The 25,759-nt window shown below is 42.3% G+C and overlaps 4 protein-coding genes across 10 annotated transcripts in view; 3 read left to right on the top strand and 1 right to left on the bottom strand.

The window, feature by feature from the left end:
- Nucleotides 1-4,449, top strand: part of mapkbp1 (mitogen-activated protein kinase binding protein 1) — a 61,143-nt gene extending 56,694 nt beyond the window's left edge. For all 3 annotated transcript variants that reach the window (XM_015350713.2, XM_015350715.2, XM_015350714.2), the window contains one exon: nt 157-4,449. In XM_015350713.2, the coding sequence (XP_015206199.2) occupies nt 157-390 (234 nt within the window). In that variant the 3' untranslated portion in view covers nt 391-4,449. The remainder of the gene's footprint in view (nt 1-156) is intronic.
- jmjd7 (jumonji domain containing 7) lies at nt 4,173-9,752 on the bottom strand. Of its 4 annotated transcripts, none has more exons than XM_006632473.3 (8): nt 9,377-9,752; nt 8,829-8,982; nt 8,105-8,358; nt 7,754-7,810; nt 7,496-7,591; nt 6,343-6,419; nt 5,814-5,973; nt 4,173-4,977 (listed from the first exon to the last, which is right to left on the bottom strand). In XM_006632473.3, the coding sequence occupies exons 1-8, from the start codon at nt 9,444-9,446 to the stop codon at nt 4,880-4,882; spliced, it is 966 nt and encodes a 321-aa protein (XP_006632536.3). In that variant the 5' UTR covers nt 9,447-9,752; the 3' UTR covers nt 4,173-4,879. The 4 variants fall into 4 exon arrangements, with proteins under 4 accessions (XP_006632536.3, XP_069049346.1, XP_069049344.1 ...); XM_069193245.1 differs by lacking the exon at nt 8,829-8,982 and having other exon boundaries at nt 8,105-8,394; nt 9,377-9,430; nt 9,533-9,749; XM_069193243.1 differs by lacking the exon at nt 8,829-8,982 and having other exon boundaries at nt 8,105-8,394; nt 9,377-9,749.
- A 403-nt stretch (nt 9,753-10,155) lies between these two features.
- tbpl2 (TATA box binding protein like 2) lies at nt 10,156-14,697 on the top strand. 2 transcript variants are annotated; one of them, XM_006632474.3, is made up of 7 exons: nt 10,156-10,301; nt 10,868-11,259; nt 11,612-11,699; nt 12,027-12,118; nt 12,648-12,815; nt 14,060-14,154; nt 14,611-14,697. In XM_006632474.3, the coding sequence occupies exons 1-7, from the start codon at nt 10,251-10,253 to the stop codon at nt 14,685-14,687; spliced, it is 963 nt and encodes a 320-aa protein (XP_006632537.1). In that variant the 5' UTR covers nt 10,156-10,250; the 3' UTR covers nt 14,688-14,697. The 2 variants fall into 2 exon arrangements, with proteins under 2 accessions (XP_006632537.1, XP_015206212.1); XM_015350726.2 differs by lacking the exon at nt 14,611-14,697 and adding an exon at nt 13,296-13,344 and having other exon boundaries at nt 14,060-14,135.
- A 772-nt stretch (nt 14,698-15,469) lies between these two features.
- atg14 (autophagy related 14) lies at nt 15,470-24,930 on the top strand. Its single transcript, XM_006632396.3, has 10 exons — nt 15,470-15,978; nt 16,715-16,777; nt 17,014-17,056; nt 17,242-17,323; nt 18,012-18,249; nt 20,618-20,847; nt 21,297-21,414; nt 22,333-22,423; nt 22,634-22,719; nt 23,136-24,930. Exons 1-10 carry the CDS (start codon nt 15,677-15,679, stop codon nt 23,443-23,445), a joined length of 1,563 nt encoding a protein of 520 aa, XP_006632459.2. The 5' UTR covers nt 15,470-15,676; the 3' UTR covers nt 23,446-24,930.
- Nucleotides 24,931-25,759: the final 829 nt, after the last annotated feature.

A 25,759-nucleotide genomic window follows, 5' to 3' on the forward strand; every position in this document is an offset into this window, starting at 1 on the left:
AAAACTGCATTTGCAAAAAGATAGCTATTTGATTTCACAAAAGGATTGCACAGCTAAATTGAAGAAAATCACTTCACCATCTTAAGAGCCTTTTTGCAGTCTAGTGTTTTTGATTGACATGTTCCATGCTGCGATGCGTTTCTGTGTCCTGCCCAGGTGAGCAGTACCAGTGGAGAGCAGGGGGAGATGGCAGGGATCCTTTGCGAGGCGTTCAGTGCCATGCGGACGGAGCTGGACTCTCTGCCTGACAGGGGGCGCCTGGACCCTGGGGCTGTGTGTGTGCAGCGCAGTGGTGGGGGAGTGGGCGAGGAGCGGACCCTGGCTCTGCTGGAGCAGTACTCGGAGATGCTGCTCAAAGCTGTGGAGAAGAGGCTGGACAACAAGCTCTGACCAGGACCCTGTTGTAAGACACCCTCTTAAGCCATGGATTAGACCAGTAAAGGCAAAGGTGTTCAAGAAGGAGAACACGAACTTCTCCAGTGACATAAACTGGAAAACCATTCACCTAATCAGGATACAAAGCCATGGTTGATCGGGAGCAAGCAATACACTTTGGTCTTTTATTTTAGTATGTATTTTATTTTGTGTATAGTTTTAATGAACGGATGTGCAACATCTATTTTTTAACATGACATTTTAAATTATGGAAAAGGGTAAAGACATTTTTCCTGATGGATAAACATTCAACGGGACAGTATGCCTTTTCCATTTTTCTCAAGAAAAATCTATGATATTTCTTTGACCACTTAGGCTGAGGGTAAGAGAACGATGTTTTTTTTGTGTTCAGTGATGTTGGGGTGTTCTGTAGAACAGCCAGAATACTGGCCCACTGGGAGTCTTCAAGGCAGAGGATATGTTGTGTGCTTCACGATGGAAGTGAATGAAAAGGAAGATGGATGTGGATGCTGCTCTTAACGCTTCATGTTTGGTCATTTCTGCTGCAAGGCAACTTCTGGCACTCACATGCCAGCAGCGTGCATGCATACAAACTGTCTGAATGAAATAAATCTTTTAAACTGTTTTATCTTCAGAAAAAATAGTTCCCAAAATGTGAGAAAATGTTTTAAGTGAGGCTACAGCTAGTCTAATGGCCTATGACTGTATGAATATTGAGATGTTTCATCACCCATCAGCTCTATCTATGGTTGTGTCCACTGAAATAAGAAACACATGGCCAGATGAAGGAATGACTACAGAAGGAAGAATTGCTTGACTCTAAAGAACATACAGATTCAGACTCTAAAGAACTCAAATTAACGGAAGCACCTTGGAGCTGTGTTGAGCACACTTAACTCTTTAAAACATTTTGTATGTTGTTAAGGAAGGCGTAAAAGAAAAACGAGAGGAGATGCGCTTTATCTTGACTTGCATAGATATTAGATTCTTTTGAATCTGAACCTTCTGTATAAAAATAATCAGTATCCGGGGCTCCAAATACCACTACAAGCAGATGACCTACAAGGGCAGCCTTTCAGGTGGCCAAGACAAAAGAATCTGCAGAAAATGCAAACATTTGCCCTTTACAGTGCTTAATCTCCAGATATTCTTACTTTGAAATTGTTTTTAACACAACTCTTATTCCGTTTTAAATGCTCACAAGTCCATTGTAATTTTGAACGTATTAATTTTGTCATCCATGTTCAGTATAGGGTAGTATGTACTTTCTGGGTAATTGTACAGTGCATGTCTTTTTTATAATAGTGTTTGATTTTATACTGGGTGTTAATGGTGTAAATGACATAAGTGCTTGTTCCAACATTTTGTCAGTGACAGAGAGAGGCAGCTAACGTTAAAAGTGAAGCCAGCAAACCATGTTTAAAAATCCCAATCCTGTTATGATTTGGGTGAGAATAGGATAGCAAATATCCTTTCAATATCATTAGAAAGGTGAGCTTTGCAGGCATATGAAAAATAGAGATCCTAACTGATAGGATAGCTTTCTGCATTAGATTTAAAGTTGGAAAGACCACAATGGTTACGAATCCTGGCATTTAGAGCTGTAAATCTTAAATGATTTCCATACTCTTTCTTGAATCCGAAATGGGTCATTTTCAGTAACAAAAATCTGTCTGTTTTTACATTCATCTTCAGCATATAAATGATATTCACAGTGCTGACCACGTGTGTCTCAAGGAACTAGGTGCCTTAATAACTTACCAGCAACATTCTCTTGCACTGCTATTTAATACAGGATGTATCAATTCCTGGAATTTATCTATTATACACAATGCATGTCAGCCACCCTCTTTAGAGGAAATCTGTATAGGAGTTGGACCTGAAAAGCTCATCCCTAACATGTAATTTGAGGAAAGATACTGTATTTTAGTGAGACCTAAAAGGGACACTGAAATGAACATATTATCTAGGGTTAGAGACAATTGAAATACAGGATTGTACCACAGCAAAGGAAAACTGAAATGGACACGGACCTGCCTCTGTCACTGACTGAAGAATGTACCCTACCGAAGAAGGGATTGGCTTTGGGGTTAATTAGGGAGATGTGATGACTCTTGTGGGGGTATCACTTGTATAACAGAATTGAGACAGCTAGAATCGCTGGAACAGAAAAATCTTCCATTGTATTAATAACCCAAAGCAAAGGTTTTGTAGACTGTACCGTATGCATACACCTCTATTGCACCTGGCAAAATATTTTGTCAGCCAATGTGCCTGTCATTTACCCAATTACTCCATGGTTGACGACAACCTCTATTAATTCCTCATTCCACCTAACTTCAGTACTGCGCATCTCTGTCCATGAGGTCAGAAAAGGGGAGTATACAGCCCTGCAATATCTCTGTAAGGAACACTGTCACTAACTCCATGAGAATCTGCATAAACATAAATTTATAATGGGAGCCATGACGCTGCACAGACTCCCTGTTGTCTATGTATGGTCATGGTTTCTAAACCTCTCAGATGCACTTTACAACACTTTTCTAACCGCAAGATCATGTGGTAGGCTAGTTGAAGTACAGATTGCTTCTAAATTGGACTGAGTTTATATAAACACCATTCTTCCTGTGTTTTTGGCTTCTCAGGAGACCCAAAATTGTATTTTCATTTGGACCCATAAACACCCACATTTTCTCCCAATAAGAATGCAACTGTAGCAAAAGTGGCACTGTGCAGCCATAGTTTTATATCACTGCCAGCAATTTCTATAACCATGTCTTGCCTGCTGCTGTGCTACAAAGTGATACAATCTTAACAACCTCAGATTCTACAGTAACATTATATTGGAGAGATTCCATGTTAGGTTTCACATTTTCTATTTAAGCCTATACTTACAGCACTTGGCACAAGTTTGGCACTATATGCTAAAGACCACAGCTATGCAGTAAACTTCACTAAATAACTGTTTTGCCTGGCCAGCCCTGGTTCTGTTGGCCTGTTTTTTCCCTGTGAGTATTGGTATACAAGTGAAAATGTCTGGGGGAAGGCATTCAAAAACTAAACAGGCTGTGCTGTGAACTATAATTAGCACAAAGATCTTGGCGTGCTCCAAAACTGGCTTTGAGACACCGTGAAAAATCACCAGCACAATGCAGGTCTTCAGAATGGTGTAGCAGAGTAGCATTGGTATGTGTCACTATTCTGTACAGTGGGGCCCTTAAATAAGGCCCTGTGGCTTCCTGACCTCAAACTTTACCCAGGTATGCTGCCCGCAGTTTGCTCCAATTAATAACCATCATACTTTATCCCTTTTAAAATTCCACATGATTTTATTACTTTGTCTTAACACTTTATTTTAGATGGACCTGTAGTAGCTGTGTCTTTGTGTGGGTATTTTTAAACAGGTGTGGCATTCCTGCTCTGCAGTCTGTAGTTCTTTTGGACTTATTACAGAACTCTGTTACTGGCTGATAAAATGCATAGAATCAGGAGCAAAAATGAAGCTTACATTCCTCTTCCAAATGAAAGGGATAAATCTCATACAGAATGGAACAATTCCTTCAGCACTCTCTCCATGCAGGTATCAGACTGTCTCCCAGGGAGGAGACAAAACCAGAGTATAAAATCTAAAAATACCAAATAAATTTGAGGCACCCTACAGACAGGGTTGTAATTATTAGTTCAGTATTAAGAAAGCCATGACAAACAGGTACCTTGATTCTCTAATGCATGAAGACTAAAGCATGGGGAAAGAGCAATTACACAAGACAGCATGGTGATGTAATGACCCATTTATTGTATGAGGGTATTCGCATTATTCCTAAAGAAGCTAAAAGAGGTCTTGGTTTTCAGTTTTAAACCTCCCCATTACTTTCTGACTTTGTCTTAATACTTTGTTTATGGTGGACCAGGAACAATTGTCTTTTTTAGGCAGCCTATTTTAAGCTGTGTTACTGTTCTCACGCTGGCTTAAACAGTGTTTCTACCTTCATAGTGTTTGTACTGTATATCCCTCAAGATTCTCTTAAAAAAAATAAATATTTATTACTCTTCTTTCTTGTGTTTCACATGATCCTGATACTAGTGATGATAAAAGAAGGCATCTGCATGAGTTTGTAGGCTGGAATTCACTCTGAAGTCATAGTACACGGTTACAATGATCCTGGTATGTGGCTAACAGTCAAAAAAGGACAGTATGTAGTGAAGTACTACATAATATGACTTCTAAAAAATAATTTAAATGTATAAGTTATTCTTCGCATAGCTGATATCAACTGGAATACCACTGTTGTCATTTTTTCCATTCATACTTAAAACAGGCCTGCCTCTGTTTGTTTTAATAATAGGAAGTCTGACATTTGAAAGACAACAGGAAAGCACATGAGGTTGTCTGGAGGTGTCCTCAACAGGATTTGCTGTTTAGCCAGTTCATGAAGTGGCTCAAAGAGGGTCTTGTGGAATTCCATTAGGGGGATATCTTCCTTCAGTCTTTCTCCAGCTGACCAACTGCCCTGGACAGGGAATCCAACAGCTGGAAGTAGTTATACTTGATATCAAACTCCATGTCATACCAGAAATTGACTGCAAAGGAAAAAAAAACAATAGTTGGGATTTTTTAGACTCTATTTTACAAAAAAGTATCAGTTCGTGAGATGACATTGCTAGCCCTAATTCTAGATAGGAGTAACAGCATGTATGACTAGTCAATTACTTTGTCAAAATCACTCAAGAAAATTGACAATTTAATGGTCTCTCGTTTCCTCCACTGTTAACACGTCACCAATTTTTAATATACAAAACATCCCAAGATCTAACAGTAGAACATGTACTGAGACAATACTACCTGTAAATTAATCATTTAGTTACCTATAACACAAGCTTAGTTCTAATCAAAAGATTCCACACACTGTGCAACTCCAATAAATTAACCTAGTGAAACTGTGGTTTTGGATATACTATCAGTATTCTCTTATCCTCCAAGATGGATGGGTTTTATTTCAGTGCGATATAGAGGGTAAAACATGTCTGACTTGTACAGGTGAGTACTAAACGTGCTCTAGCTTTGTTTCTTTGACCTTTTCTACTGAAGAGTGGCACTGTCCAACTTTCAAAAGCTGTCTTTCTAGCTGTCAAATCAGGGAAAGAAAGAGATGACTATTAACCACTGGCCTGAGCAGCATTGGTACAATGGGAGTGGAATATGAGACTTAGATTTATGTACCTAGATAAAAAAAGGAGTTCCAACATTAAGTAAAAAGAAGTTTCACTCATAACATGGGTAGCTTTGATCTATTCAGCATCATTGTCTCACTTCAATTTATAGTAGCTTGCAATACAAGTGTCTGAACAGAACAACTAACCCAAATAACTACCCTCGCTAACTTCACGCTTTTCTTAAATTCGACTCGCCCTTGTACCTGCAATGCAGCCATGAGACTGCCTGACGTGGTGGAACCACAGCGCAGGTAGGAAGAGCATCTCCCCAGCTCTCACTGTACAGCTCAGAGGTCTGGCCTGCCTGTACTCTGGGTAACGCTCATAGTCAGGGCTCAGAGGGTCCACAGGAATCCAAGGCACCTTCACACAGACATACAGGCTATGTTGCAAAGAAATGCACGTTTGTTCAACAGAGTATTAATAAAGATGAAGCCAAATAATCTTATACAGTCTACTGTAGAGTGCTTTGGAATACACAGATGACACGATTGAAGACAGTGTTTATACAGCATACTTCAAATACAATAAGAGATATGTATTAAAATAGTTGCTTCCCAGAGAGCTTCTAATCATTCTAGTCTATTACATGAATATGTAAGGAGGCACAATGAACAGTTAGGTTAATAGATTCCTTATTTCATCACAGAGCTCTGCAGGGAGTATCACAGCAGCAGGAAGCAGTACAGGACTGAGACATTATGGGCAACTTGCAATCCTTTGTCTTCTTACCTTGTCAGCGTTCTGCTCATCCACCACTTCGAACGTGCCATCTTCCCCCTGGCTGAATGTGGCGGGCTGGTACAGCTCTAGTCACAGGAATACAGACACAGGAAGAGCTCTGTGAGCATCCTGGCTCTTCCTGGACGATATTTAACCTTCCTTTCACCTAAAGCATGCTATATACCTTATTCAGTGTTCTCATGCAGTGTGCTTTACCTGACCATGAGACACGGAGCCAATTGTTATTCTAACGTATTTTAGCAAATCACTGTATGCTCATTATCAACACTTTGTGTCCTGAAGATGCCGATTTGTGTTGATACCGTTGCCTTTAGATTTAAATTTGCCCTCTGAACCAGCCCATCCTGGGGAGATACTGTACATAAAGGACACAACAGTGGTAAAGGGTAGATTCAGATTTTTGTGAAATTTCTTTATATCCATCCTCCAGGTTATGCAAATCCATAACCATTTGCCTATAAACTTTGCAAAACTCTTATCCCTAAGCCCAACAAGTGCTACGGTAGGTAAATTCCCTTCATACTCCAGGAAAATTGAAAACCTTGCAGGACCTCAAAACGGATCCATCTCACTTGCAGAGAACAGTGTTACTGTAGATTTGTTTTTATTGTTATTTAAAGGAATACTCAGACATTTCAATGAATATGCCCCTTGTGTATTCTGTACTGGATTTTTTAAGCAAGGCAGTGTAATGAATTGGCTTCATCACTCTTTTCTCCTCCTCACTGATCCAGTAGCTAGTGTGTGGGGAGCATCCAGGTGGGGCTGCACATTGGTGGAGGAGGTGGTGGAGGGGAGTCCCCCTTACCTGTAAAGCACTTTAAACGGAGTGTCCAGAAAAGTGCTAAATAAATTAAGGATTTTTTTAAAATCTATTACATGTTTTTTTTGTTCCCATTTAATTGAGTTTGTCTGGAGAGTATTTTTCCGCTTCTGCTGTTATTCGATTTGCAAATAGTGTTAGCTGTAATAATTGGGAAATATTGCCTTTTACTTAGGTTTATGGGAGATTATTTTTGTTTACTTTCTACTTGAGTTGTTGTAAATTTAAAAGTGTTTTGGGGTTTGTGCAATTTCTTTGCTGAAAAGGCTGCACTAGCTATCCCAAGGAAGTGCAAACATTACAAAATATCCAGGTTACCATATGGAATGAAGGGCCTGTCTGATGGGGGGATGAGAATGAAGTGCTTCTCTCCTGTGATCACGCAGTACAAGTTCTCATAGTGGTCCTTGTGCACTGGAAACAAGAACAACAACTGAGCACCTCTACTCCAGGGAATAAAAGCTAAGATCTTAGATCACGTTACAGTATAACTGCTGTTTCTATACGTTAGAGTCAGTGGCAACATGAATCGCATACGATTTTTCTGCATCCGATGTCTATCACTGTAATGCTTACATGATGTAACAGCAGCAGAGTCTCCCAGCCAGAAGTTCACAGCGTCAGGCTTCTTCCCTAAAAAGACCATGAAAATAATGAATGCCACTAAAGTAATATGCAGCTCTATGTTAGGAAAAAATGTATCTCAAATGTTGAGTCTCTTTCTAGAGACTCTTCTACAAATTGAGTTGTCCAAAACCCTCACAGGACAATCTGCTCACAAACACACTTGACCGACAAGTGAAAAGAGAACAGGAACTACTCTTAAGACCCCACTACAATGAAAAAAATTTCTAACTGTAGGGCAGCCATTCAGAGAATGTTCTATCCATAGGATAGCAATGTTTCTACAAGTTCCATGTACTGTACCTAGGGCCTCACTCATCCAGGGGATGTGAGTTTCCAAGTCCTCTGTGAGCTCAGGGAGCTCCTCAGTCAGGTTGGAGCACTGCTTCTGCACATAGAACACTCCCTCACTCTCCACCTTCCGCTCCATGATGTCCAGGACAGAGGAAAAGGGCATGTGCCGCTCCTCAGGCATGACGAATCGATCACCGCATACTGCATCGGCATAGCCATTTGGAGTGACAGCGACACTGATCACCTTTGAGCCCACTCTCTCCCTGCAGGAACGCACAGGACTGTCACATTACTGTACCCTTGAAGAAAGAAAAAACAATAGCACCTGGTTCTGCATAGTCAGGTAGCTTATGTTGGTATTAAAGTCATTTCCCAAGACAGTAGTTCAAGGAGGTAACCGTGTCAGCATGCGTAGGCTGCAAAGAAACACGTAAAGGTTTGTTCTGTACTGAAAAGAGAAGAAAAGAAACAACATTTCGGCCTGAAACTTCATACCCGAAGATGGGACATCAGCCCACTGCAAGGCAGACACACACACCTAGGGCCAATTGTAGGACTGCACCACTTAAACCCAAAATTGAAAGACGAGAGCAAATGACCTGCATGTTTGTTTGCTTTTTTGTTTTTGCAAATGTAACCAAACAAGGACAAAGACCAGTAAATAAAGTCATTTTGTTCCCATGGCTCTCTGGCCAGCTGAGAGCTTCAGTGTGGACTAATGCAAGAGACCTACCGGAGGTAAGCAGGACTCCACCTGCACAAGGCTGGCCAGTGGTTGAATGCATTGCGAATGATACAGGGTTTGTTTGGGCCAATCCACTCCCGATAAAACTCCAGAGGAGATGGGGGGCACTCTAAATATGGCACATGTTTGTTCAGGTAGAGCTCTGATGACGAAAAAGCAAGCCATTAAACAATATTCTTACCCCTCCCTTTATATGAACGTAATTTTATACGACTTTAAAGGACAACGTGGTAAATACCTCGTATATTGTGTATATTTTAGAATGTTGCACCGATTTTAAAATAATGTATCCCGCAAAACAGTGATGTATTCTGCATTACATTTGCCAGTCATAAATAAAAAAAAAGATAAAGTATATTCACCCTTGCATACTAAAATAACATTGCCCAGCACGTGGGTCCTGGTAATTTAACTGAGCAGCCTATTAATCTTGAATGAGATGCACTAATCAAAACCTTACTGAATCACGCATTAATAATAAAGCACTCCTTACCAATTATCAGAAATGCATTTCCATAAATGTGTAACCAACTCACCCCGAGCCTCTTCAGAGAAATGTCTTAAGCATGTTTTTAGCACGTCCAATCCGTCTGCCATGACAACCATAGGATCATGTCAAAACAATCACACACATAAATACAGTTTGAAAATTAAAAGCAAATGCGGGTTATGCACACACAAAAACGTCTCACCAGTTCCTAACTATCGATTGTCATGTAACCTAGAAAGGTTTTGCTGATCATGTTTTTCAGCTTTTCTGTGGCATCGCGCCCCCTGTTGGGTGGAGGCTGAATAAAACCGAAGTCGATGCCGCGCGCCTCACCGATGTTCAAGCACAACTCCTTGAGATTAAGGATTCTTCGGGATTTCTACATCTCTTTAAATCTTAAACAGCTGAAGACTTGAATTGTCATTACCACTTCTGCTAATAATAATAAACACAATCTTGTTTAAAATCACATTAAACAAACTTTGGGGTTTATATTGAGAAATGCAGTCTTCTTTTGTCCGACTTCTTCTATTAATTCAATGCATATTCTCCGTGATAAGACTTAATATAATGTGTCTCGTGATATAATTCCTGCCGAATAAGTTCACAATTCTTTTCCCATCTTTTACATACTCAGTTCTGAACGTAAGCACAATGAAAATGTTTTTTTTTGTTTCCCCCGAAAGAGGTGAAAATCAAACAATACCCCCGGTTTTTAATGACGAAACCTAACCTGTTGTCAATTAGCATGATTAACCGAATGATGAGTGTGTCGTCTCAGTAAAGCGAATTAAGAAAAAACCGGAGATGAAGTTAGACAACAACCGCAGTTGCACGTCACGCAGAATTTGATCTCTGGGTCGAGTCAAAATAAAAAAGCTTTTGTTCTTATTCGATAACTTTATGTACAAAGGATCCTAATGGATGGAGAGTCTTCTCTGGAAAGCTATTTTGACCATTCGATTGCAAATGTAAGTAACTGCGGGTGATCAAGTTTACGTCTAAGCTTTACTCCAGTGTTTATGTGTAAATTTTGAAATTTTAGGTTTTATATGGGAGTTGTATTGACCGGCTTGTGGGAAGCTGAAATTACGTCCGTGACAATAGAAAAAGTGTCTACAAAACGTTTCCTGAATCAAGGAACACCAGTATTAGATTTAAATTATTTGAGCAGGCGGTTCTTGTTGGTTATGTGCCCACCAAGAAGACTAAAAACAAATTCTATTTTTTTAAGTAACTGACATTCATATTTTGGAGCTTTACTTGATTGTAATATTGTATCGCTTACAATAAAGCCTAGTCGTTTCGGGAAAGGCAGTGGGAGGTGGTTGTAAAAGAACAGGTCAAGATCGATTTCAGGCTGAAAATTAAAAAGAAGAAAGGTTTTCAACGTGAAATTTCCTTGTTTTGGAGTTTTGTTGCGCTTGGCCATTATAGTGATATGAATCAGTATAACAGGTTCCTAGCGACCTATCAGCTCTATAAGGCAGCTTTGCGGAGCTTTCCAGAACTTTGGCTGTGTCTGCTCTGTTCCCAGGACTCTTCTGAGTGCCCCTATACCCCCATGATGGGCTATGAGAGGGACCTAGGCCTGCAGGTGGACCCCCCACTCCACAGCTCCTCCTTCCTGTCCTCCGTGGGACACCAGCAGGACAAGGATCTCTCTGAAGATTTCTCTGGGGTTGATCTCAGCTTCCTCCCAGATGACCTCACCGCTCAGGATGAGCTGCCCCAAACTCAGGGGATTGAGAACACACAGGACAGTGGATTCTATGAGGGGGGCATGCCGGGTGAGCCTGCCCCTACTGTAGAGACCAGCCAGGCTCCCCCAGGAGCCTCCCCTTTCTGCCCCCTTCCCATGACCCCGATGACCCCCATGACCCCCATGACGCCGGTGTCTGAAAGTTCCGGAATAGTCCCACAGCTGCAGTAAGTGTGCCCCATTGTAATTGTGGTGTCATTTCTCGCACTGAGGGAAGCAGAACACCTAGTTACCTAGTCTTTAAAATATGAATCATAATGTAAAAAAGGAATATTTTGGATATACGTGAGTTATTATTCCCACAATCTAGACTCCGAACTGGGCTTTCAGCCATACAATTGAAAAAAGTCACGTTCGCAAACAAGAAATGGTGCTTGATTCACCCCTCCCTCGGAAACATTTGTCTCGCAGTTGCCAGTTTCAATTAACTTCTTCTGTTTTCCGTCAAGAGGCTAGACACACATGTGTTTATGTGAGTGAAAGGGGCACCAACGCTGTGCTGTTGGTCTTTGTGCGCAGAAACATCGTGTCCACTGTGAACCTGGCGTGCAGTCTGGACCTGAAGTCCATAGCTCTGCAGGCCCGAAATGCCGAGTACAACCCCAAGGTAACGGGGGTGCCACGCTGCACAGTGCCTGTGGGGTTATTTGTGTAACAGCAGCGCTGTGGGGGCATAAACGCTGTGAAGAACAAAATACTTCTAACAGTGTTCGGCGTCTGAGGAAGTTCGTTTTGTCCAGCATTCCACTCTGCTTGATATCATTCCTTTGGGACTTTGTAGAACCTTGTCTGGTATTTCATTCAGCTGCCTTCAGCAGTGGATGAGCAGTCTAACACGCTGAGGAGTAACTGTTTCTAGAGATGCCCGGACAAATACTTTTAAAGCGACGCAGGTCATATTTACTGTGGTTCATGCACTGTCCTCTCTGTACAGCGCTTTGCGGCTGTGATCATGAGGATTCGGGAGCCCAGGACCACCGCGCTGATCTTCAGCTCGGGAAAGATGGTCTGCACAGGTGCCAAGAGGTGAGGAGACCCTGCACAGCACACCTCCTGTCTGAGCACAAGGCCGATTAATGCTGACCTGACATTGACATAGAGGCAGGGCAGATTCTGGGCTTACAAAAGCCTTGATTTTGCAGTGAGAGAAATATTGGCTTTGACTGGGATACCAGGAATCAATTCTTGTTTGGTAAAACCAGTGTGTTGAAACAGTGTAAGTGAATCTCTCTAAAGAAAAAGCAAATTAATAAGGCCTGCAACTTACCTTTGATGATTACTGTTTGAATGACTTGGTGAATGTTTTGCACTAGCAAAGCATTGTTTTGTAGTCTCCTGGGAGGAAGGAGCTATTTAGTTCTGAAATTAATACAATAATTCCTTGCTTAGAAGATCTAACAAAATTGCTTAAAATGCTTATGTGTTGTTGTGCCATGTGAACATCCTCAATAGGTAGGAAGCCATTTATAACTATAAAGTTACAGATGGAGACTAGATTGTACTCTATCTGATGCCGGTATATGTAAAAGCTGTTTCCATCTCCCCTTCCTGGAAGTGAGGAGCAGTCACGATTAGCTGCCCGGAAGTATGCTCGGGTGGTGCAGAAGCTGGGCTTCCCTGCCAAATTCTTGGACTTCAAGATCCAGAACATGGTGGGCAGCTGTGATGTCTGCTTCCCCATCCGCCTCGAGGGTCTGGTGCTCACTCACCAGCAATTCAGCAGGTATGCAGTGGCGGGTGCTAAACCCCACTTCGCCACCAGATGGTGCTACCCACCACAAAGAAATCCTATTCACTTCATGCATTCCAGAAAGGTTACCAAATAGGGTTTTTTTTTGCAACTTTATTATTTTTCCATCTTTCCATGCACAAGCCCATCCACAAAAACAAGTTATAAAAAATTCTCAAGCAGTCTAGTGTGCATATACTTGCAGATGTGTCACGTCAAATTATCTTGTGTACATTTTTACTACAGATGCGAAAATAACATTTATTGCCATTCAATTAAAATATATTGAAACCAACAAAAAAGAACATAGACAGGTGAGCTAAGTAATACTGCTGTGACCTAAAGGTTTTAACATACTTTAATATTTCTGTTAACTTTTAACATTTAATTTAAGTTTTACATTAATTTGTATACCTTTTCATCAAAACTTAGCTACACTAATTTGTCCCTTGATCCTTCTATCTTGTTTATAAGTGGCTACCGTCTTTCAGAGAAATTCTTCGCCTGCAGTCTCAACAAAGAGGTAATTCTTTCCATCACAAATTAGAAGAGTAGACTAATAATCAGTAGACTTTTCCTAGCAATGTGGAATCTTGATCCATTCCCTTTTCCCACTGAATTTGTGGGAGATAAACTGGGACCAGGTTATGTAGGCAGTCACTTTCTCCCTCAGTCTTGTTTAATTCAGAAGCAAAACCCAGTCTCTTTCTTGGATTTGATCCAAGCTTGTTGTTTCTATGTTAGTACATGGGTCTTGTGTTTCCCTGTTCACACAGTGACTCAAACCACCCACCTAGATTTGTTACCGTGATTCCAGGAAAGGAGGCCAGGGAAGTCTTTTTTTTAACACTACCATGAATGCACAACAGAAGCAGAAAAAGGCCTTGCTATCACCCTGTTTTTCCAAACCACACCTGAGTGCAGGAAAGATTTGGCAAAGACGGAGAGGTATTAACTAAGAAAGCACAGTATTGACGTTTGCAGGCTCTTACAGAGCTTGCTGAGCCAAAGATACCTCTTAAAAGTCTTTCGTAAGATATAACATTTACTATTTTTAAGATATAACATAAGATATAAGATTGACCATTTTTGTGGGGCATTTTTGAGAGACTGTTTTCCTCCTTGTAGAAACAGTGACAGAGAGAAAGCGAAGCTGTGTGTGTGTTTCAGTGGGCCCTGTATCTGGATGTTCTTTGGCTCTAATCGCAGAATCTTCCCTCTAACCCCCTGTGTTCCAGCTATGAGCCCGAGCTGTTCCCAGGGCTGATCTATCGCATGGTGAAGCCCCGCATTGTGCTGCTGATCTTCGTCTCGGGGAAGGTGGTGTTGACGGGTAAGTGCTGTGTGGGGCCATTGCATTGGACTAGATCACCTGGATACCTTATCCCTTCCCTGCGGGGATAATATCAGGGATCAGAGATCTCCAGATATGAACATATTAAAACATCCATTCCTAGTGACGCAGAAAAACAACAGCATGCATCACAATGGCACTTGAACAAGAACATGCAAAAGTGCTCTGAATAATTTACTAATTAATTTGTTCCAGTTGATACTGATACCTTCATCAACACTGGCACAGTACCTGTGCTTCATACACATGTATCTTAATATCTGTTGTAGCTTATCTCTTGTAACTATAAGACATAAATCATACCCATATTCTTGTAAATTCATGGATTACACAAATAAGGGTATTAAGGATACCCTTATTCTTGTAATTTCGTGACACGGTAATAACAAGGCTCTGATCACTATAAATCCCCAGTTGTGCTCTTTGTTTTCACAGGGGCTAAAGAACGTTCTGAGATCTATGAAGCTTTTGAAAATATCTACCCCATCCTGAAGGGATTCAAAAAGCAGTGAAAGTAATGTCTTTTCTCCTGGATGTACTGCAAGCAGAAATTTTCCAGATGTATTTAAATATTTAAATTGAATTTTGTATGTGTATTTTTGAAATAATGTGGAGCAAAGTGTGTATTCTAAGATAATGTAAGAGTACAATGTAAATAATGTAAACCGATATAAACAAATATGTGGGTATTTGTTTTGGAAGACGTTTTTCTTGTCGTTTGTGCTCTAAGAGGTTTGCAGAATATTAAGGTAATATTCTGTGTATTGGTTTTGATTTGGAATTAGAACTGACAGAATTGTTTCATAAATATGAATTGTGCACAGTCAAGTTTTTTTAGTATAGGTTTATGATTAATAGATGCCAATACGACGTATGTCTCCTTTTAATTTATTGTAATTAATCTGAACATTAGAGATGTTCAGATTGGCCCAGGCACGCGTTTCTGTTAACGTGTGGTCTCACAAATTCCTAGAGCAGCTTTCGTGTCTCGCCTGATGGAGAACAAACTGAACCTGTAATTTTGTCTATATGACAAAACTAAAATGGGATTGTTTTCCCTTAAAAGAACCAATTTATCTGCCAATATATCTGCATAAAAAATGCCACAGCTGAAAGGCATTTTTAAAGAAAGCCAAGCCCGATAGCTTTCTCTTTATTGCATGTATTTGCACAACGCGGTTTTCTGGCTAATACCCGATCCAACAGCAAAGGTGACGGCCGACAATGAACCCACCACGTGACCCCGAGTTCCGCGCATGCAGTGCGGCCCTCCTCCCTCTCCACGTGACCGCCGCACAAAAACAAAGATTCGTCACGTGACACGGGGGGGGACCCTGGACTACATCCATTCTTATTTACCTCCTTTTCGTCCTGCCAAGGTTCGGAATTAGCTATTTAAAGACTCCCACCCCACGTAACACGGATGCGGAGATTGTGATCGCGCTCCCCCGGCGATGAGCAGAGACGGCTCTCGGGCCAGCGGAGGAGAGGCGGTCTGCGGATGAGCTCCGCCGGTTTCATGGCGTCCCCCGTGGATCGCGAAGCCCGTGCGACCGGCCCTGGCGAGGGGGCAGCGGGGGCATTGCCTGGGGCTCGGCCTCCTCTCCGGCCCCATCCGCCGGCCGCGACGATGGAAGCCGCCTCCCCCGGGCCTCTGATGGTGGAGTCGGTGGACGATGCGGAGGGGCTGTACGTGGCCGTGGAGCGGTGTCCCCTGTGCAACACTGCCCGCCGCAGGCTCACCTGTGCCCGCTGCATCCAGGCGGGCGACTTCGTGCACTTTGATGGGAAAAAACCCGAACGGTAAATCCCACATTGCTATTTTTTTTAGACGGAACATCGGTATTTCTGTCACACAGAAGTCGCAAAGCCGCAGGCTTGCTCGTACATGTCACCCTTTGTCCGGTGGCAGAAAATGATCCTCTTGCTAACAAACTTCGGAATCTGTTTAGTAACGTCGAAGCGGTTGCTTGTTTCGGATTTTTGTGCTGCAGAGTGCTTTCGGTGATGACCGATTATATGACGAAGTGTCAAAAGGTTCCGATTCGTTTCGAAATCCGTGGGAGAAGTTTCGAATAGAAAGTTGAAGAGAAAGTTAAACGCGTGTTTTGAGTTGCGTGCGAGTACGTCTTTTTGTTGCTAAATTTGGCAGCCTAGAAGTACTGAAGTGTAGGAGCGTATACTCATTTTCGTTTCGACTCTTTTAAACGAAAAGGTCTTTTTAAAATGCAATAAATTATTGCTGACATGTACATGAAACGATCAGTTAATCTTAACATACTGGGATTGTTGTAAAGCTCGCCGAAGTGACTAAGCACATTCGAGTGGTGTCGCTGATTTCGACATCCAAGAAATATCCGGTCGTAACGTGTTGTACATGCTGAAACAGTAGAGCCCAGTGCTGCCTTTATCCCTGTAAAAAGTTCCCGCGGAGTGCTAAACCACAGGTGTGCAGTGCAGCGAGTTAGCAAAATGGGAACTGGACTGCAACCAATCCATTGCAATGAATAGACAAGTTTTTGCCGCTACTTTCTTACAGGTATTCAGATAAACTAGAGAGACTGAAACAGCTAAAGAATAAGAAGGAAGAGCTCCAGCAGAGGTATGACCCAAACTCGCTGAAAATGACTAAAATGATTAACAACAGTGTTTCAATATATGTATAGCATAAAAATAAATATAAAGCCAAGAGTGATAGAAGTTTCAGTTAAACTTTAAGGTATGTTAGCTAAATAAAATTCAAAAGAAAACCGAACGAGAGGAGTCTTTGTGCTGATGTATTCTGTCATTTGGCCCTCTTGTGATCCCCTTATCACCGGTTTTCTCTTGTGTCCTTAGACTTATTAAAGCCATGGACAAGAAGGTTCAAGCTGACCAGCTAGTAAGTTTTCTGATGTTTTTTTTATTTTAAAGCTATACACTTCTAGCAGTTATAATTGGTAGCTTCAGAATTTTGAGTCCTTATATTTTTTTGTGTGTAGTAATGTCAGTAAACTACTCTGTATTCCTAGCTATAGTGAGACACATCTACCATACGCTGGCTACCCTGCTGTTTTATTTTTTCAGAAGTGGAAGATCATGTCTTGTAAAGTGCGAATCGAGCAGCTGAAAGAAGCGATTTGCTGTGGAAACGAAGAGGTGAAAAATGGTAGGTGTCCAGGGAAGAAGCTTGGTGAGCCACTGGGTCAGTAAGTCCTGTTCTTCTGCTGTCAGCTGATGGTATTTTTCTGCACCAAGTGCTGTTTCATGACATGTTGCACTGGAAGTATTGCCAAAGCTTTGGTGCTTGTGTTTGAGGGTGTGCTATACCTTGTCCTACGTTTTTGGAGGTTTTATCTTTGGTTTGTTGGTATCAGTGGCTTCTTAGCACTGGGTCCTTGGATTTGGTTCCTGGGGTGCTATCTGTGTGGAGTTTGCGTGTTCTCCCCAGTCCATGTTGCTTCCTCCCACAGTTCAAGACTTACTGGTAGGGTCATTGGCTTCTGGAAAAAAGTAGCCCAGGTGTGTCTGTGTGTCTGCCCTGTGAGGGACTGGTGTCCCAGCCAGGGTGCACCCTGCCTTGTGCATGTTTCTTGCTAGGATAGGCTCTGGCTCCCCTGTGACCCTGTACTGGATAAAGTAGGCAAGGAAAATGGCTGGATGGTGTCAGTGTGGTTTTATGCTCCCTCCTCCCTTTGAAAGCTAAGAGCTGTAACTACAGGACTATATTTGTATCAGAGGTGTAAAGACGGAGATACAGGAGGTCTCTCGAGACTGGGACAACCCGAGTCCCGGCTGATCTTCCTGGTTCCTTCCTTGGGGGGTGCAAGCATGTGTTGGTTTGCGTGTCCCCTCAGGCACAGAGCAGCTGCTGCGGGCCCAGGAGGACAGCCAGCGCCTGTGCCGGCGAGCCCACCGGCACCAGGACAAGAAGGAGAAGATCGAGAGGCACAACCGCCGCCTCGGGGAGCTGCTGGAGAAACGGGGGAAGGAGCTGCTGGCCCGGCTGGGGCAGCTGGCGGGGTTTCGCTGCGGCCACATCCTGGAGCTGACTGCGCACATCTTCCCCATGCAGGAGGAGAAGCAGGGCGCGAGGTCAGCACCTACGAGGGCTCGCTCCGAAGAGCGAGACTTACACAGACCTGTTCTTGTCATACTTCCGCCTGCTAAGACGAGCTCCAAGCATGTGGCTTGTTCTTTGTTTGATCTTCTTTCTCCTCTTGGGAGTCGCCTTAATCATTGTGAAGGGGGAGGACTGCAACACTATTTCATAGAGGGGTTAGGGAGAATCGGCATTGATGAGTGCATTTCAAAACGCAGTAACAGTAAAATGAACACGGTAACATGTTTAACCTCCAATTTACATTACAAAATAGACCAGACTTCCAGGTATGCACAGCACCGTGTTCAGAATGAGGCAACAAAACTTCTGGGGACATGTTGCAGCCCTATGACTTTGTAAACAAGCAGGTTTGTCAATACACGTCTTTTAATCCAATAGAAATTTTACTTTCCATTTTGAGACTGTTTTGCAGACTGATACTACTTGTTAACTCTGCATGCAGACGCATTGGAACAGTTCTGCGGTGAACTGTCTGCTGCACAACCTGTATTTTTCCGCTCAATATATTGCATTACATTAGTCACTGTGGAGACTAGTGAGCAGGAAGGGCCGCATCTTGTCGAAATTTGTAGGAACTCGAATGAGAGTTTGTGACAATATGGCGACATAGAAGACTTTCATGAAGTTTACAGTTTTGTACTTAATTCGAAACTTATCATTTTTTCTATAACGTCAGTTTATTTTTTAACTGATCTAAGAAATTGGGGCTGGAGTTCCCCTTTTGACAGAAATGGTAAGGTTATTGTGGTGTAGAAGAATATTTGATAGTATCAATGCACAAATTGTAACATTTTATACAATGTTTTATTTTGATTATATGCACTATTAATGCACGGTAACAGTATTGCCAGACAGCTTGATGCTTTCTCTTGCTTTTACATTTATGGGTTTTATTCTGTCCTTGCCCATTTAGTAATTAGAATATTAGTGTTGGGTAAGAAATGTGATTAGTATAACATTTATTGTTTATGCCTAGTGTAGGAGATCATGCAAATCTTATTTCCACCCTGCTTCATAATATCTTTAAACATAACTGGCCTAAAAAAGAAGTGCTGGAAGAGTCTATGTGTTATAACATATATTTGGCAATGTATGGTGTCAAACTATTCAAAAACATCAAAAAAGTACCTAATCTCAACAGTTACAAGCAACTGTAATGTATTGGAGACTTTCACACAGTATTTTAATGGGAATTTAGTGTTGCTTATACAAGTTTCTCATTGTTGAAAACAATCTGTTTTCACCCAGTCCTATGTTACAATACCTAGGGGTCTTTAGAGTGCTTGGTCTTGCATGTGTGAATGTGGCACACGTTTGTTTTTAAACTTGGAATCACTAATTAATTATCGCTTTTTTTAATTATCCCCACCTAATTTGGAATGGCTGTGTATTTTTCTTGTCTCGAATGTGATCAGCGTGACCACATGGGAGAATGATGAAATGAAGACAATGACTACTGCATTGTGAAAAACAACTGTCTGCCGTGAGCCTTTAAACATGTCTGTGGCAGCACAGCCCCATACTGGGGGCTGATTCAGTGTAGTTTCTCTCCCTGACAGCAACATATACCTGCCAGTGGTCAGGAGGCCACAGGGGTCAAAGTATTGTTGAGATCTGACAGATCGCTGTCTGAATAATTCCTCCCTGACCCCTTAATTAAGCACTCCCACTTGGGGGACTTCTGATCACAGTTTGGCTAGTGACGTGACCCGGGGTCAGAACTGGGATCATAGACAGCCTGCACTTGGGCAAGGACCTGTACCAGATGCCATAGTCTAGAGCTTCTTAAAATGTGACATTTTAATGTGTTAATTGGAATACATTTAATCCTGAGGATATTTTAGGTGCTATGGCTGTACAGTGTATCATCTTTGTGATTATAATTAATATCTGAAAAGCTGAGTGCGTGGGATTCCCAAAGTCAAGTTGGATCTTTGCACATTTTCAGTTTCTGTAGCTCTGCTGAGAAGGAGAGGAGAAAACTGGGGACGTATAGTAATGTTTTACTAGCTAAAGGGCCTACATTTCTTGACAGGGTTTTTTTTCTGCTGATGCCAGTTAGCTTCCTCAATACAATCCCTGGTAAGCAGGTTTCTGATTTTATTTGTATAGGCTTAGTTGATGTGAAAAAGTGCTTAAACAACTGGGGGGTAATGCAGGGCATACAGGATAAGCAACAGCGTGAGATAAAATAACAGAGGACTCGCTGTGTCTTTTATTTAACCCTCTCGGGAGGGGAATTTCCAGCAGCTGCTCGTGTACTTTAAGAGGCGTCCCGTTGTGGTGAGATGTCGGTGAAACCTGAACGCCAAGCTCACTGCGCTCTGCCCCTACCCTCAGGGACCCTGCTGACGTGGTGGCCGAGTGGGACCTGGCGCTGACCTCCAGCACGGTCAGCGAGCTGGCTGAGGCCCGTCGCACGACCTACTTGTCCGGGCGCTGGGTCTGGGACGACCAGAATGGGGAGACGAGCATCAGCATCACCGGGCCCTGGATCACCTTGCCCAGCAACGGGGACTACTCTGCGTATTATAACTGGGTAGAGGAGAAGAGAGCCACCCAGGGACCTGGTACCTTGTTCAGCCTGTTCACACGCCTCCCTCTAGCTCAGCGATTCCCAATCCTGGTCCGGGTGACCCACACGTCTGGTGTTTTTTTTACTTTCTCAGTTACACAATCGGACCCTTCACCGACTTAATAATCAGATTAATCTAAACTCTTCATTACCGGCTCTTAAACCTGCTGGAGCTTCAGCTGTTGGATTTTGTAAGTGAAATAAAATCCCAGACATGCGCATGAAGCAACTTCTTGGATCCATTAAGGCTTCAAATGCCTAATTACGTTGGGATGAAATGAAAACCAGCAGGTGTGTGGGCCTCCAGGGCAAGTATTGGGAACCCACTGAAGGGGTTGATAAGGGACAGAGGCCAGAAAATAGTGTTACTTGTGACGTCCACCGGCAAAATATCTGCTCGGCAGAGAAGCGTTGAATCAAAGTACGGTTCTCTTGTCTCTCCAGAGACCGATCACATCAACCCTGCCCACACCATCAGTGCTGCTCTTTGCTATGCAACTCAGCTGGTCAACATCCTGTCGCACATTCTGGATGTCAACCTTCCCAAGAAACTCTGCAACAGGTGAGAGCCCTCGTCTTCCTCTGCCTTTCCCATCTGTCAACAGGCCGCGTGACCCAGCCTGAAGCCTCTTGAGCAAGAGTGCGCTGGACCTCAGCTTCTGCGTTCCCCGAGGACGCAGTGCTTAAGAAAGGACCGATGTTAGAACTGCCTCCAGCTGAGGATTTAGAAGGAATAGACGGAAAAGCCTGTTACAGGGGGAGTGATGGAAATTAAAATCTGTTCTCAATCAGTAGTGGTGTTTGTTAAACCGTGTAATGAAGTAAAGCAGACATATTGTCGCAGCTCATAAAATGATCAGCAATAACAATTACAGTCATACTTTTTGGGCTCCCAGCTTTTTACTGTAGCATCAAACACTTCACATTTGTTTCTTTCTTAATATAATGCAGGTGTGAAGAACACAGACCCACACAGTGTAGTTTGAAAATAAATAGGAGCACATGCCAATGAAGAATTGGAAATGAATACCCTTTTTTCTCAAAACCCAGCTGTCACACAGCACTGTTTTCTTGAATGTTTTTTATGAAACCATCCAGTAGTTACATTATGATTTTGGTAGCAAAAGCATAGCTTGCTCTAATGTAAAGGGTGCATTAAGATTGAGATTTCTTTTCTATTCCGCAGAGACAAGAAATTATAAGGCCCTTCTGATTATGGATTAGAAATGAAAATAAAATATTCCTGCTCAATACTCTGTACATAAGCCATTCATGAAAGGCTTCCCAGTAGTACAAGGCAGTTGCTTCTAGAAAGACATGCACATTCTTCATTCAGATAACGAGATTGACATTCATAGAAGTCTTATTTTATGCCATGTTTCATTAAAAATTAGTAATCAAAATAGCTGGCTGGTACATGAAAACAGGATGCTGTGTGAAGTAATACCTTTTACCTGTAGTCTTGTTGTTTCCTCTCCAGTGAGTTCTGTGGTGAGAATCTGAGCAGATACAGATTCATTCGGGGTGTGAATAAGCTGAACACCAACATCTTGCACCTCTGCTTTTCTCAGGTACTCCAGCACCGCCTCGCATACAGTAAAAAAAAAAACCCACATAAGATCTGATCCCAGCCTTCTGACTAGAAAAAGGCAAGGTCATATACTGCTTTTGTCTGCTCCTACAGTGAAGCTCAACATTTACTGAAATTCTGCTCTATACATTTCTGCATGACTGTTATGCTACTGTTTGCATTTACTAAGAGGATGTTCTTGGTCTGACAGCACGTGGAAAGTGAGCTTCTGCACCCTCACCACACGCTGAGGAACATCATGTTCCTGGTGAGTCCAGACAACAGGAACCTGGGCAGGTGAGAAAAGCCGTCCTCACTTCTGTTCTTGAAGGAAAAGAAAAATTGTGCAGGCAAAAGATTTATCGATTCCAGGACCTCTGCTTCCAGTTTAGTCCTGTGATAACTGGTGGCGTTTGATTTTTAGTAATTATTTTGACACTGCACTGAGTTCTATGGGTTTTTACTGCGTTCTCATGAGGTGTAATTTATAATGTAGAATTGCATTGTTGAAATTTCAGCTGTTCTATAAATTCCCCACCTAGAGGCTGGAGAAGCATGCGGTCATTTAAACAGCTGGAATAAAGCACAGTGCGCTAGTCCTTTCATTCCTCAAGTTTATGTCCTAAGGGACAGTTCGGGAATGCTGTGATGTGGCGCAGGGGAAATCGATCTTCTGTATGCCCGATAAGGATGCTACTCCTCTGCTTGCGTAGGACGGGTCCTTTCGAGATCACTGCTGACCTGGAAGACTCGATGGAGATTGTGGAGCCCAGTGCAGCGGGCCCGGCGGAGGACAGCGGGGACGAGGCGGTGACCGACGAGGAGACGGACCTGGGGACCGACTGGGAAACCGTGCCCAGCCCTCGCTTCTGCGACATCCCCTCGCAGCCCATGGAGCTGTCCCAGAGCGCCGCCCTGCAGGCCTCCCAGCCGGCCGGCGGCGGCGGCAGCGCCGGGGGCATGATCTCCTCGGCCGCCGCCTCCGTCACCTCCTGGTTCAGGTCCTACACGGGCCAGCGCTGAGGCCACGGCGCAGGGCCCTCTTTCAGTCGCCGCGGCGGGGGGGGGGGGGTTGGCTTTATAAACGAACCATTTGAAAACGTTCCTTTTTCCTCGCTCCTCGACTTCGAAAGACCAAACCTAAAACCCAGTTTTCTGGCCAGTTTGAGCCGTTACTGAGGCTAAGAAGCTGGACTGCAAACGACCAGAAGACTGCCCCCTTCTGATGGTGCTGGGATATTCATTTTTAACACAGATTACCTCTGCAGAACTAAGTGAAGTTTGCAGAGGGACAACGCTAATCCCCAAGTCAATGTAAGTTTTATTGGCAATACACTCTACCCCCCCCAACACTTTCTTCACAACAACTAATTCTTCCATTTCTGGTACTTCTCAGTGTTCTCCAAAGGCACTGTCAGTAACATACTGCCTGGAAAGAGGAGAGACCAGCTTTGGGATGCAGGCTCATTTGGTCCTAGAATTCATTCTGCAGCATGGGTACAATGGGTAAAGAGGAGAACCTCTGGAAGAAAGACTACTGCATCGACTACAGAGTTCACATTAGTACATGCATATGGGATGCTGTAACAAAAGCCATGAGGCTAGTGCTTTTAACCTCTACACTTATGTAGAGCGCATGGCAATAACATTTATTAACAAATATGGCTGGCATTGTGGATGAAGCCAGTTTACAACACAAAGGTACAGGTGAACCTACTGCAAACATCTGCAATACTCATCCGATATATTTTTAGTAGAGAACTGGGAGAAGCATTTTTTTCTTCACTTTTGGCATATTTATCATGGATGACTACTATGGACTGTTTTGGAACATTTTAAGCAGTGGTTGGTGGCCATGCTGTTCTTGCTGGGAAGCACTGACAATGGATTGACTTGAGTTCATTTTGGATTACTCTGCATAGATGCCCGTTTAGGTCGTTCCCATTATATTAAAAAAAATGGATTGCTTTCAATTTGCACCTTATACATTTACATCTCTAGAAGAAACAAAAATAACCTAGGATAGGTAAAAAATGAATGTCACTTTAATTGAAGATTTGCAAGAGGGACAAATTAATTCAAATAATGCACCCAAGTACCCATTTTGGAAAATGTGTCAAATCATTGTAATAGCAGCACAACTTTACAAGGATCTGCTGTCTGCCACATGTCCTAAAAGTGGTTTTAAAAGTTGGTAACATGGGTAGAAAAGTTAATACTGAGCATACCAGATCAAACTGTGATTTGCAAGAACATTTTAGCTGGAGCTGCAGGACTACTGCAATTTTAGATGCAGGAAAATGTCATTTCAAAGGGGAATATGTGAAATTGGAAGTAGATTGCTGAAGGAAATCCTATTTTGTTCACTTGGTTTGAATAATGCATTATGACACTGATGAGATTTTAAGTAGCCATGTTTCCAGATAAAAATGACATTTTATTACAATATTGTATAGTTCTTATGCAATTGATTCTTGGTTGCCATAAAAATTATTTGAAACTGCTAAACATTTGCTTGTTTTGTTTGTAGGTTTTTTTATGTCCATTTCTGTAATCAACGCTTTGAGTCCAGTACACATCCATTACAGGTAAACTAAATAAAATCCTTATGGTACCTCAGTCATTTAATTTTGGAGACCCTTTGCCATACCTATGCTCTGGGTCTTTGTGTAGTTGTCATCAATACAATTGGATACACAAGCCCCATCCACTTCACTTACCATTACTTCAAAATGCTCATTGTGTCAGAACGGTGAATTACAAAAAAAATGTGTGAAATAAAAATGGATTTTAGGACACCTAATGTGTCATTCTAAGATTTACAGAGAATTGAGAAATTAAATAAGGAATCTTAGCCTCCTGAAAACATTATAAAAAAACAGGACAAGACATTCTAAACACCTAGGACCAATTTTTGTGTAATGCATGAATTAATTTACTCTAATGAAGCCTACTTTTCACAATTGATGCAGTTGTATTTCAGCTTTATATCATCATTGCAATTCAGGATAATTAGGAGACATGGCAGATTAATGGTTTAATCCTCAGTTTGAGCTCAATACCAGTCTACCGGTGTGCACAAAGGCCCAGCAGTACAGTAGAATTCAGGCAGTATATGTCAAAATGCATGTTTTGTTCCAGGCCAGGATTCAACTTTCAATTTTAAAAAAAGCCAGTAGAGACTGTATAGAGTATAAAGCAGAATGCTTTAGTTAAAGCCTGATGCCTTTCCTAATCACAAACTAATTTCAGAAGAGACATGCTCCATATTCATGGTGATTTGTCCCCCCTTTGAATCAATGCTTTATGCAACTGATGCCCCTCTCAGGAGGTGAGC

Source organism: Lepisosteus oculatus, chromosome 8 (assembly GCF_040954835.1).
Source record: "Lepisosteus oculatus isolate fLepOcu1 chromosome 8, fLepOcu1.hap2, whole genome shotgun sequence".
Classification (NCBI taxonomy): Eukaryota; Metazoa; Chordata; class Actinopteri; order Semionotiformes; family Lepisosteidae; genus Lepisosteus; species Lepisosteus oculatus.